Source organism: Sinohyriopsis cumingii, chromosome 4, assembly GCF_028554795.1.
Source record: "Sinohyriopsis cumingii isolate HCF-2022 chromosome 4, ASM2855479v2, whole genome shotgun sequence".
Classification (NCBI taxonomy): Eukaryota; Metazoa; Mollusca; class Bivalvia; order Unionida; family Unionidae; genus Sinohyriopsis; species Sinohyriopsis cumingii.
This window is the reverse complement of record NC_142964.1, coordinates 633,981-648,471: the sequence shown is the minus strand read 5'-3', so window position 1 is coordinate 648,471 and position 14,491 is coordinate 633,981. Positions and strand designations below refer to the sequence as shown.

General features: G+C 36.4%; 1 protein-coding gene across 1 annotated transcript in view; it reads right to left on the bottom strand.

The window, feature by feature from the left end:
- Nucleotides 1–14,491, bottom strand: part of LOC149800520 (thrombospondin type-1 domain-containing protein 4-like) — a 217,447-nt gene that overhangs the window by 17,870 nt on the left and 185,086 nt on the right. The window contains exon 3 of the mRNA XM_089954454.1: nt 4,761–4,888. Coding sequence (XP_089810580.1) covers nt 4,761–4,888 — 128 coding nt within the window. The remainder of the gene's footprint in view (nt 1–4,760; nt 4,889–14,491) is intronic.

Below are 14,491 nucleotides of genomic sequence, written 5' to 3'. Positions count from 1 at the left end.
TCAGGATACGCTCCCCAACTCAATAAAGTTTCTCTTTCAGATACAAATAATATTTTCTTAACTTTCGATCTTCGCGGCGAAAACTGCCAAAAGCTGGAACATTTTTTCCCCATACGACATGACTCCTCTCTGTCAGTGTAGCTGATGGTTCTATTCTATTTTTACTTCAAGCTTAGACTTCATCCGTTTAAACCAAATTGTAGACTAGCAAAGATGCTTTAAAAATAGTAGCTTAATTTGCTTTTCTACAAAAAAATTTGAAAAGAAAACCTGATTAAGGTTTTTGTTTAATTATTTAAAAAAATTGATACACACTTTTTGTTTTCTAAAACTGGGCGTTGACGCTGAGAGCATAGTTTCGCATTCAAACCCAGTGTTACACATGCTGAGCTAGATACCTGCTGTATCTGGTACATGCTTAATGGATAAATTAAATTATTCATGCCAACATGCTTTCGCGGATTTATCCTTAATATACGACTCCATAGATCAAATGTCGGACTGACTTTCACTTTAGAAATGTAACCGTGTACAAAAATACGAAACTGTATAATGTAAATTGAAATAATTTTCATGATCAGGTTGGTTTTTTGTGAGCCGATAAAGTTCTTGATTATGAAATATATAGAATTTCGGAAAATTGATAAGTTTATATGTTAACTGAAATAAACCAGATCACGATAAAAACTTAACTATCACATGCCCCCTGCAAGGATCGGCAACATTATATATATATATATATATATATATATATATATATATATATATATATATATATATATATATATATATATATATATATATATATTTACACATATAAAGCCTGGAAAGGATGCTAGTAGCATACAGTCTGTGCGTAGAAATTTAAAATCAGTTTTAAGTAAAACGCGTGTATCATATCGTCATTCTGTTTTTCAGTAATTACGTTGAGAAATAGTTATCACATAATGTACACCGCAATATAATGTACGATAAGAGGGTTCATTATAAATCACATTACTTATATTGTCACCATGGTAACAATGCTTGGATCAGCACTACCAGCTAATCACTTTATTTGCAGAACATCCAGAATGTGATGGCTGGATGTCATATTAGTGTGTTCTATTTTACACCACTATGAATCGACTTGAAAGTTGATATGTACCTGAATCAGTATTTTATCAGAATTTTTTTATAGCTATAAAGCCACCTCCAGAGCCTCAAAAAAGGTTAGGAATACATTAAGAAGTCTATCATCAGTATAAATAATATTTTACGGGATACAAGCGAACTCAATAACATATTCTCAAACATACGTGATTCAAAAAACAGAAGACAAAGCAGTGGATTATTAAAGATACACCCCTGTTCCTTTGGTGAAGTTTTATTTCGATATATATATATATATATATATATATCAATGGAGCAATCAGATGTGATTCACACCCGGCGCTTTTTCGGTGGATCGTCAGAACATATGAAGCTACTGTATATATAACATTAAACAAAACAAGTAGTCTTCTTCTTTAATACCAGTATTGCCTGATTTCACTGTAAAAACGTAGTCTTCTTCTTTAATACCAGTATTGCCTGATTTCACTGTAAAAACATTTATATTCTTCAAACATAATTTTGTTTCTCATCGTCCCACATAATCGTTCATCTAAGAACTATTTCCGTGTTCAGCCTCGTTTTCGGGTGTGTTGACTTGTCATTTAAGGACACTGCAGCCTTCGTTGGAAATGTAAACAGAAAATAGCAAAGATGGCTCTTATTGAGCAACGCGTTGTAGATTATCTAAATATGGTATAGCAGCCTTATTTTGAAAGCGAATTACCTCGAGAATCTCGTGTTATGCGTAAGGTGGTCAAAGTACCGTTAGTGTAAACATTGTACCTCTATAGGCTTAATGCTTTATCATTAGCCAAACTTCCAGAAGAAGAAAAAATTCAAACATAGCTCTACATTGGTAGTTGAATTTTAATTATGTCGTCATTTTGTCTCTGTCAAAAAATTAATTGTTCTGTTGCAAACTATGGAATTACTTCGTAGACTCGACAATGTCGATGCTATCACATCGTACTAAATGAAACCAATCCTAGCGACAAGATCACTGTATTCGACCAACCATAATTTGAAAGATTTGATCCAATATCACATATTTGTGTAGATTATCTGTGTTATGTATATCAAACTGTTTAAGCTCTTCTTACATGCAAATTACACTGGACAACAAATTTTTACAAAAGTCATGTTACTGAAATAAAATTAGTCAATTCTTATCAATTTTTATGTGCTGAACACGAATATGACAGTCAAATTGCAAAATTGGCTCTAGTTTTTTTGTAATCTGCAAGAAATTAATGTTTACATAACGAAATACATTCCAATAGTAAAAGGTCAACTGTAATAACCTACCTATAAAAAATCAAGTCATTGACTACATCTTAGATTTCTTCGCCTGTCTCTTGTACAGCTGTTCGGGAGCATCTCTGAGGAGTGTCCAGCAGTAGTCAGCCAGCATTGTAGTGGACCATTTTCCCTGGTATCTTTGTTCCATTGTTGCGATATCTTGATGAAAACGTTCGCCGTGTTCATCACTAACAATACCACAGTTGCTAGGAAAGAAATCCAAATGGGAATGAAGGAAGTGAATCTTTAGAGACATATTGCAGCCAAGTTTCTTATACTTCATCAACATGTCTTCTACTAGTTCCTTATAGTTTTCTGCCCTAACATTTCCGAGGAAGTTTGTAGAAACTAGGCAAAAAGCATTCCATGCTTGTTTCGCGTCACCTTCCAGCAAGTTGTTGAACCGGTCATCTTTGAAAAGCTCTCGAATCTGAGGACCCACAAAAACTCCCTCTTTAATCTTTGCTTCGCTGAGTCGAGGGAATTTTTCATGCAGGTATCGGAATGCTGGCAAAGTCCGGTCAATGGCTTTCACGAAGTTCTTCATCAAACCTAGTTTGATGTGAAGGGGTGGTAGCAAGATTTTCTGAGCCTCAACCAGAGCTGGGTGTTGGATATTCTTCTCTCCAATGGCTACGTTCTGCCTGTGAGTCCATTCCTTCCTCATGTAGTGCATTTCCCTTGCTCGGCTATCCCACTCGCATAAGAAACACATGTATTTTGTATATCCTTGCTGCAGTCCCATTAAAAGGGCAACTACCTTCAAATCACCACAGAGGTGCCAGCTGTACTTGTTATACTCAATGGAATTCAGTAGCTGCCTTAAGTTATCGTATGTCTCTTTCATGTGGACAGCATACGCTACTGGAATAGATGGAAGAATGTTTCCATTGTGCAAAAGCACAGCCTTGAGACTCAGTTTCGAAGAGTCCACAAATAGTCTCCATTCTTGTGGGTCATGAGTGATTTTTAAAGCATTCATGAGGCCCTCAATATCGGAACAGAATATCAGATTACTTTCCTTTCTGAAGAAAGGCTCCAATTGCTGGTGGCGCTTTCGATATGCAGTAATTGTGACATCTTCTTCTAGAAGATTCCATTGTTGGAGTCTTGATCCTAGCAATTCTGCCTTGTTCTTTGATAAGTCCAAATCACGAATCAGGTCATTTAGTTCTTCCTGTGTTATTCTGTGTGGGGTTGATGATGCACCACAGTGAAAATCTGGATCACTGCATGCTGATGGACCAGGAGAAGAACAGGTCGACTCACCTGTGTCTTCGTTAGATGAATCAAGAGAATATTCTGCTGGAGGTTCTGGAATAGGAAGTCCCTCACCATGTGGAACTGGTCTCAATGCAGACGGAATGTTTGGGTAGACTATTCTCGACTTCTTTCGCTTCGTTATTCCGCCGGAAAGAGGAGGAACCAAGCAGAAGTAACAGTCATTTAGGTGGTTGCTTGGCTCTCTCCACACCATTGGGACTGCAAACGGCATTGATGACCTTTTGCAATTCAACCACTGTGAAAGCTGTGTTGTACATGTAGCACCTTGCATCCGAAGTAAAGATGATATGCCTTCTTCACTTGAGAATTGATACTTTTCTTCTGGTTGGCAAATGTCACTTCCCCACAAATATAGCAAAAATTGTCCGCGGTATTAACACACTTTCGAGGCATTACTGTTCTTTATTGTACGTAAATGGATAAAATAATAAGTTTTATGTAACAGTAGCTTGAACTGTCTCGCACAACGTCTAAAATATTTTAAATGCTGAACCTATCTGATTGGGCTTTATATAGTACACTGCTTACGTCAGCTTCAGCAGCCACCTGGCATTAGTATAATAGGCCTACACATGTATAGTACACTGCTGACGTCAACTTACTTCAGCAGCCGCATGGCATTAGTATTGCATTGCATCAGAAAATGATGCAATCAACTGTGGATGATGTGAGCATGATGGTATTATGCAATGTTACATCATTATTCCGGATGTTGCTGCAGTCCTACTGGAGAAATTTACACAGTGAAACATAGAAAATGAGGTATATGAATATCTTCAAAACGAGAGCCAATACAAATTTTTCACGGTTATATTCGTGTTCGGCACACCAAAATACTACAGATTAGGGCCTTTTCAAGTCAGTAATGATTTCACTGTTGACCAGTGTTATGTTGTGCTATATGTGTGTACAATGATCCATAAGTCAATTTTGATTTGTGTTTAATTGCTATCACGTGATATAAATAGCGCGATAGAAATAATTTCGTTAAAAGCAATGTCAACGTTTGAAACAAAAAAGAAGCAAAGATGGTAATTTAAATCTCACCGGCTTTTTTTTTTTTTACTCGTCTAAAAACTCACCCATCAACCAGAGATCGGCACGCACGTGATCTGACGGAAACGCCTGTTCCACACTTTGCAGCGCAAGGAGACCACTCAGTCCACCGGTCCCAGCGCATGCTCCGTTCAAGATGCTCGCCATGCACAACCTTCAAAATAAAGAAATATTGAGTCAATCAGTGTAGTATTATTGTTACTCAAGTATGGGATAGCTACAAAAGCAAGGCTTAAGTGGATGATATCCACTAAATGTAACGTCAAAAGGAAACTTGTGTGAAAAAAGAGCCAGTTTTATTCATTCAAAGACAAAGTCGGTCATACAAAAGCGCAACGAGTGTTCAATAACAAGTTAGAAAACGAAGCCTTCTTTATTGTATCATTGACTGTTATGATATCTGATTAATATTTTTGAAATGAATATCAAACATACTGGTGATTGATAGTGTTTGAACAGATCACATGAGTACCAATGTGTGTGTTTGTTGGGGGGGGGGGGGGTATTGGTCAACTAAAGCGAAGCATTTTTGTGTATTAATGGCATCATTTAATACATGGAGGGAGACACAGAATACATTTGATATTAATGAAATCTGAGACTAATGTGTAAAGTGCTGCAAATAATTCCCCCAGTATGGCATCTGAATAGAATGAAACGTCTACCAGACATAAGAAAATAACAGTGAAGAATCTAAATCGGGAATTAATTGCCCGATATGGCATCTTAATAGAATGAAACGTCTACCAGACAGAAGAATCTTACAGTGAAGAATCTAAATTGGGAATTAATTGCCCGATATGGCATCGTAATAGAATGAAAAGTGTGCCAGTCAGTAAAATCTTACAAAGAAGGAGTTAAATCGGCAATTAATTCCACAATACAGCATCGTAAAAGAATGAAACATGTACCAGACAGTAAAATCTACACAAAAAATTGAGCTAAATGAGGCATTCACTCCCCAATAAGGTATCTTAACAGAATGGAACGTGTACCAGACAGTAGAATCTTCACAATGAAGGAGTTAAATCGGTAATAAATTTTCTCAATACGGCATCATAGGTGGCGCTCTACAGTTTCGTATTTTGCAAAGGTTAGGATTTTAAAGAAAAAGAATTTCCCCGGCTTTCCTCGCTGGTTATACTGGCTATTTAAAAAAGACATTGTATATCTTAGGTATAATGCAAAGAACCTTTAATTCCCTTTATTTTGGTATATGATTGATGGGTGTACTATGGGTTATAGAGTATACAGCTTGGCCTTACTTCAGATTTGCACCTTTCAAAAAAGTGCTAGCTCTGCTTGGTCATTTTCACTTATTGAACTTCAGAGGTAAATTGTATAAAAAAGAGCCGATAACTTTTTTTACATTTTATATATTTGGTAATTCATTCATTGCACTTTCAGAAGCTGGTATTGTCTAGTCTGGCAAAATTCATTTTCCCTATTTTAATAGCTGCTATGTATAGTGTACTTTAGACTAATTCAGGCTGATTTTTTAACACAAGGGAGCAGTCATTTTAGTTAGCAGTGTGCTTAAATCATGTAAAATTTCCAAACGTACAATATCCAAAAGAAATATCATCCACATTACATTAATGTAGCATAGAGGCATGCCAACATTCTCTCCATTGTGCATGTTTTAAATGTGAACTACTTCACCTTACATACGTCACTCTCTCAAAAGTACATATTATCTGGTGAGCGCCCCCATAACGGAATGAAATGTGTAACAGTAAAATCGTAAATGGAAGGAGCTAAATCGGAAATTAATTCCCCAATACGGCAATGGAATAGAATTAAACGTGTACCAGAGAGCAGAAACTTGCAAAGAAGGGGCTAACTCTAAATCAGGAATTAATTCCCCAGAAAAGAAATGGATACAATAACATAAATGTACACAAGATTTTAATGATCACACTTATGAGATCATTTCCTTAATTACAATACGTTTCTTGCCTTTGCATGTATGTATATGTGTGTGTGCGTTCGTACGTACGTACGTACGTACTATACTACGTACGTACGTATGTATGTACGTATGTATGTATGTACGTATGTATGTACGTATGTATGTATGTATGTATGTATGTATGTACGTACGTACGTACGTATGTATGTATGTATGTATGTATGTATATATGTATGTATGTATGCATGATAAGATGATTATTAAAGGTTATGTTATGCTATAAAACGTTCGTTTATACCAGATGATTTAGTTTTCTCCCCACATTCTACTCTTTAAGTCTATGTACATAAATCGATGTGTTGGTTGTGAGGAATTCCATCATTCAGTAGTCAAACTGTAGCGAAGGTTGGCACAAGTTTCGCTCTGTGCAGTCTACAAAATCACGATCTGCATTCTTTGTGATTCGGCCAATATACAGAGTAGAGACTGAGCCAAATGCGCAAAAACGCTACTGGATTCGTACACCTAACGATTCGGACCTAACCGTTTCTAACAAAACCAGCATGTTCTTTTGTCCATTGCCAGAATATAGATTGGACTTGGATAAGATAAATGTGAGAACATTAAATTGTAGGAAAATGTTAACATAATAATCAGTGTTACAGACGCATGCATCATGTATCACAAAATGATAACGAGTTTATGTAAAGAATAATCTGATTGGAGGAATTTTCGTCTATGTCTTTTTTAAAATGTACAGGTTAATGTTTTATATTATATATATATATGTCACTATACATTCTCAACGTTTATAATATATTTGCAGCCTAAGTCATATGTCGCGCGTCATTTCTTTTATGCGTTTGTTTGAAACATGTTTTCAGTTCCTTACCAAATGTTTCAGGTGCTAATTAAAGTAATGAGTACTCCAAAGTCAAGGTCGTAAAAGGACGGAAATTTCATCAATAAAATATTTTCTCTATTTGTTTTAGCTTTTAGTAGTAGAAGAATTATTCTTTTCTAAATGTTTCTTTTCATTATCAACTAATCGTGACCACTCAATCATGGCGCCTCAAACGCATATATCTTAATGTTCACCCATTTCTGGACTGGTTCCCATTTACCGTTTAATTAGTAAGTTTAGGTCTAAAACTAAACATTCCTATATCTGGGCAGACTCAAACTGATTTCGAAAACTGAAGTCTAGTTATCCCCAAAAGTGTGCAATGTGTTTCCAGTTAAATGAATTAAACATTGACTCAAATAAGTTCATGTACGGTAAGGTACATTTTATACAAGATCTCGTGTACGATGTATATCTTTCTTTCTCGAGTTTCATATGAGTGTGCCACAACACAGAAGGCACGTATGTATGTATGTATGTATGTATGTATGTATGATTGTATGCATGTATGTATGTATGTATGACTGACTGACTGACTGACTGACTTTATTTCCTCTTAAAAAAGAGATTACGTCAGATTAAACAAATTCATGATAATACAAGATCATAAAATAGAACAGAAAATTGACAAAAATACAATAGTAATACTGTGTAAGCTACCGTATTGACAAAACGAAATATCTCAATACCTGCAATTATGCAAATCAGCAGTCATTTGGTGGAGCAAGACACTAATCTTTTAACAGTTGCTTGATGATGATAATATTTCGAAAAGTTAATACGTCTATAGTGTTATGTGCTTAACATTAAATTCGAGATAGTAACGAAAATGAAATGAAAAACTTATAACAGTGTAATTCTATATGTAGTTTTTTTTTCTTCATATGGCGCATGTATTTATGCATATATATACTTGTTTGTGGGTATGCGTGCGTGCATGCATTTATCTATGACTGACTGTCTAAATGACTTAATTACCTCTTCAACAAAGAGTATATCAGGTTGCTAAGATACATATTATACATATCATAGGATTATGAGACACATCATAGACGAGAACGCAAGCATGATATATACATCGCCAACTAATGCATTTACAAAATGAGATATATAAATACAGAAAACCATATAGAAATCTCTTGGAAATAAACATAAATAAATAAATAAATAAATACATAAACAAATACATAAACATACACACAAACAGCTGTCATACAAAAAATTTGCGGATTTGACAAGAAGACTTTGGCCTTTAATTGTTTATTTTTAATGTTAGTTTACTACTTACTTTTTATATCATGTTAGAGCATGTTAGTTGATAGTAGGGCACACATTTTATTGTAGAATGAAGCTATGCTGTTTGCGGTCACCAACATGAGCCTATTTGATACATCATCGTCAATAGACGACATGCAGTCAACCCTACTTCCAAGAAGTGTCTCCAACAATATATCGTCTTCTTGATTGAATAAGTTAATCCCGTCTCTCACTTCTAAAGAGTCAATCACTCTCTCAAAGAAAACGTTTCGTTCCTCATGCAGCATTTCGCAGCCTAAAATAAGATGTTTCGCTCTGTTGTCAGTCTCTTTTCCACAGAGTTTGCATACCATAACTTTACCAACAGGCATGATATATAGTTTCATTACTTCAGAGAGAGGCCATAACATGGATGGAAATTTACGCCCAAGAAACCATATATTACTTGGTTTTAAGTCCAAATGAATGTTTCTGAAGTGAATTAAGTCACCCCTTAGTTCCATATATGCTCTCCAGTTAGTTTCTTCATAGTTTTGAACAATATCAATAATATGTCGATTCCAGACGAGTTTTTCTTCAGTTTGTACTCTTGCTGCGTAGTCTAAAAGAACTCTTCCCATACCATATTTCTTAGTTATTCTGTCAATATCAGGTATAAATCCCGTCTGTTTTAGCGGGTTGTTCAGATACTGACATAGGCGCATAATGAAAATCTTTTTCCAGATAAAAGTCCAATCGCCCTTACACAATCGGTTGAAAAAGAGCAATTTCATCCTATCTATGTATGCTTCCATTGACCACAGTCCTAAAGTACTACTCGTTGCCTCCGTAGGCGAATATTTATCGAAAGCTTGCATACGTCGCGCTGCATATCTCTGGCATAACTCAAGTTCTTCTATATTCGAGTTTGTGATACCTGACCATAGTTCACATCCATATAGGACCAAGGGTAGAATAATTCTTTTCCAAATCTTCAGACTTGTTAGAGGGTTCATTCCTCCATCTCTGATACCAATGAAATATAAAGAGTTTAACAAGTGTTTGTCTTTATCACATGCTTCTTTTATCGCGTCGTTTGGTTTTAAGTTGTATTTTAGAGGTATGCCGGCATACTTCTTACTTTTCACTGCCGGAATTGGAGATTTGTCAAGCATAAAAGAAGGTATACCAGTCGTTCTTTTGTTAGTAAACAAGATGGTGCAACTTTTATCTGCATTATATCTTAATCTCCACCTTTTCGCATAGTCGGAAATTGTATCAAGCAGCTGTTGCATTGAATGACGCGAGTTAGACATTAGAGTTGTGTCATCTGCTAATAAGACACAAGGCAGGTGGAGGTCGACAAGATTTAGACCTCGCAAAGTGTAATCTAATTCCGTGATCAAATCATCTATCATTACAAGAAAGAACCAGGCAGACAAGATACGGCCCTGTCCTACACCCTGCCTAATATCGAAGCGTTTGGACAGTTTGCCCGCATATAAAACAGAGCTTGTTACTCTCTCAAACGAATCTTTCATGATGCGCCAGGTCTTCCCTTTGATGCCAAGTCTGTACAACTTGTAGAATAACCCGTTATGCCAAACTGTGTTGAAGGCTTTAGCATTATCAAGAAATGATGCATAGATAGGAGTATTTTTATCCAAATAGTAGCATATAGATTTTTTGATACAGAACGCTGCAGTGATACTACCGCAATAAATTTCTAAAACCCTGTTGCAATGGATTTGGAAAAGAAATCTGCTTAGAAAATATAAGTAGTCTACTATATATAATTTGTTCTAGAACTTTCTGAAGCACTGGAATTATAGTTATATCGCTGTAATTATTCATATCTAATTTGTTCTTTCCTCCTACTTTGAATATTGGTATAACCAAACCTTGTTTAAAGTGGCACGGGTACTTCTCGGCCTCGTACACTTTTGTGAATATAATTTCAAGTAATTGTACACTGCTTGGAGGGTCTTCAAACAGTAAATGCTCAGCAACAATATTGTCGTGGCCACATGCCTTATCTTTATTGAGAGAGCTAATTGCACTACTGATTTCGTCTCTAGTGGGAATTTTATCAACAACTTCATCAAAGTGTGAATAGGTTTCTTTAGTTTGTTTTCTGACCTCTGCTAAGACCATCTGGTAATGATTTTCATCGTACAGATAAGTATTGTCAGGCAGTGATAAACTGGAAAAATGATTTGCCCATAACTCTCTAATAGAGTCGTGATCGCGTACAATTTTTCCGTTTGATTCGATTTCGTGAATGTAATCGCGTTTATTTCTTTTATTCCGTATAAACTTATAGAAAGTAGAAATATCGATCTCTGCAGCCTTTTCAAGCTCACTAAATTGTTCTCTATCGTATATTTCTTTAGCTTTCAATAATTCTTTGCAAACAATTTCTTCGCTTTCTTATAGTTCGCATATGATATATATTCCCAGCCTCTTGGCCTACCATTAGAAATCCATACCCTGCGTTTCAGCCGCATTTCCGTGTGAAACTTTTTTACGTTTAATAGTTTCCAATAGGGGTTAGCGTATGGGCAAAACCTCTTTATGGGGAGAAACCTAGAAGCTGCTTCATGTAAAATCTTTACGGTGTCTTGAATAATAATTTCAATATCGACATTCGTCGCTAGTTCTGCTTTATGCATTTGCGCTAACAATTCATTGCGTGTTGCTTCCTTAAATCTATTCATTTGTTCTGCTGAGGCTTTCTTCCAATTTATGGAATGAATGATATGCTCGTCAGCCATTGTTGCATTATGTACTAAAGGTGTGACCAACTCTATTTTTACAGGAAGATGATCTGAAATGTTCAAAGGATGATCATCTATTATTTCTGCCTTAACCACTAGATCGAATTTACTTTTTTGCAATAGTATATGGTCTATCAAAGATTTTGATTTGCCATCGGTTGAGAAAAAAGTAAAATCTGGCCCTTCACAAATGGATTGACTATTAACAGATATTAAATGTCTATCGCTCAGAAACTTTTCCAGAATAGTGCCTCTAGCGTTTGATGTTAGACAATTTGCTTTGGAGCTAAACAGTGAATTTAGCTGACCACTGAAGTCTCCGGCAAGTACGGGAATGCCTTCTTTGCAGAAAATATCAAACTGATCCTTTAGTTTCCGAGTAACTTGCAACAGGAAAATTAGCTGATGGCAAAAGTGCCCCGAATATAAAATATTAAAGTCTATCGTTACATTTTACCTTTATCCCTAAAACTCTGTCACTGCCAGCGCTCGACAAAGGATTAACGCGGAGTGATTTCCTATAAAGAATTGCTATTCCCCCGAACCCCGTATGCCTTAGCCTTTCTTCGAAATTTACTGCTAGTCTCTTGTCAGAGCGTGCGAATGATTTAAAATCTGGATGTATATTATCTAGGAAACTGAGCTGCTCCGGGAGAAGCCAATAGCAGCAGGGAAGTTGTACAGACCAGACGTTCCAGACCAAATAAAGCCTCCTACGAGAACTTTCTCCGTAGAAGCCTCAGATTTCAAAAATAAGCCTTCCTACGAAAATTAATTTGCGTAAATTCAACCCCGATTGCAATTTTTGTGTGCAAAATCAATGATTCTGGACAAGGAAAAAACAAAGATTTTAGGGGGGGGGGGGGAAATTTATTCTGGTGTCGACAAAGTTTGCAAAGTTTGGCTGCAAATCCTAATTTTACCTCGCATTAAAACAATATAGTTGAAAATAATATGAGTCCGAAAGCTAGTACAGTTGGAGAGCCTCATTCTGCCAGATTAGCGCGAGAGCAATTAGCGGCATTAAAGAAGCTTATCCCGACAAAACAATTATTCAAGAGAAATGTTCGTGGTTACGAAGATGTACAACATGGAATTGCCGAGGTATCATCGAAATGGTTGAAGCCAGTTACCGGAACAATCGAGCAAGTTGTATTTGGCGACGAAAAAGATCCAGATACGAAGAAAAAGGGAATTTTTCCTATGTTGAAAGGTATTGAGGAACAATCACGAACATTACCCGAGCGATTAGCAATAGCAGCAGCAGCACAAGGGCGACAACCTGCAATTGCTTATAAAACAGGTAGTAAGGGAAAAACCGTAGTAGGAAAACCGGGAGTAAAAAAAGGGAAGTTTAATATCGAGAATTTAAGAGAAAATTTCACCGATGAGGGATGGGAAATAATATCACGACCGCTCTCGACACTGTATACCATAGATCGAATTGGTCAATTTGCGGAAGATATGTTTAGTGTTCGAAATGAATATTTGACTGAAATAGGAAAGGGAAAATATAAAACCCGTAATAGTTGGTATGGTATGTTATATAAAGTTTATGCGGAAAAAACACAGGCGAGTGAAAGGGATCCATTTTTTAGAAGATTTTTAGAAGCAGCAGATGATAGATATAATCGTAATAAGCAACTAGCGGAAGATATAAAACAGCATACGAAGGAAAGAAAACAACAGGAGAAGGAAGAAAAAGCTAAAACACGAAAAAGAAAAGTAATACCACAGGAACCAATAATTCAACTACAGGAAGAAGATATTCAACCACAGGAATTAGGAGCTAGACCAAAAGAAAAAATTACACCTCAGAAAAAAGAGAGAAAATCAAAAAAGAAAAAAGATCAGAGTGATCAAGAACCAGTAACTCAACCAAGCGAATATAAACCATCTGCGGGTAATGGTTCGTTTACAATTGATCCTAAAATATCAGCTGATAATTATTTGAACAAGAATTTGTTGCATTTACTCAGTAACGATGGTTCAAGAATTCAGATGGCTGCGGATAATTCTCCGGAAAATAAAAGATTTTTTTTGAATAATAAGGATATTGCCAATAAAATTGAAGAAATTGATTGGCTAGCGATAATTTATTTTGGTGGTTTAGGAAAACCAGTAAAATATGATGATGAAAATTTTTCAAAATTTTCATCAGATGTTATTAAATACAGATTTACGAGTATAAGGAAAATTCCGTCACCTAAAGTGGCGAGTGACACGTTAATCCCCCAGTTCTCCTCCCCTTCCTTTCAACTTCCTTCAGAACCATTACCCCCCTTCGACCCCAACCTGACAAACTGGAAGGGTCCCTTACCTTCCCCCAAAATAAGATGGGGTATTGATCCAGCAGAGGGTTGGGTTTTTAAGGGTACCCCTTCATCTTCACCAGAAATATATTCGCCACTAACGTCGTCATCAGGGACATCGTCAGGAGAAGTATTCGAGGATGTGTTATCGCCATCGCAATTTCCAAAACCAAAAACAGGAAGCGGATATACCGTTTGCCCTGACAGTGTTGTCAACGATGTATCTCGCCTTGAGGTATTAATCGGAGGAAAACGAGCCGGAAATAACTCTCGCGAAGTAATCAACGAAGCCTCAGATATTTGTCAGCGGTTATTCCGCGGTGGCATCATCAATTCTCACATTTACAAAGAACTTGTCGATGAGCTCATCGATTAAAACAACACAATTGAAATAACATGATTGTTCACAAACATCAGCGCAGACCCAAACAGATCCGCATAGTAAACTCTAGATTGCCCGTGTACAAATATATCCACGGCAATGGATTCGGTGATATCATTGGAAGTCTCGTTACGCGAATAATACCTAAAATCGGACCCGTGATCAAACAGTTCGGGTTAAAAGCAATAGGAAAGATCGGCGAGACTGCCATTTCTGGTATCGGTAATTTGGCCA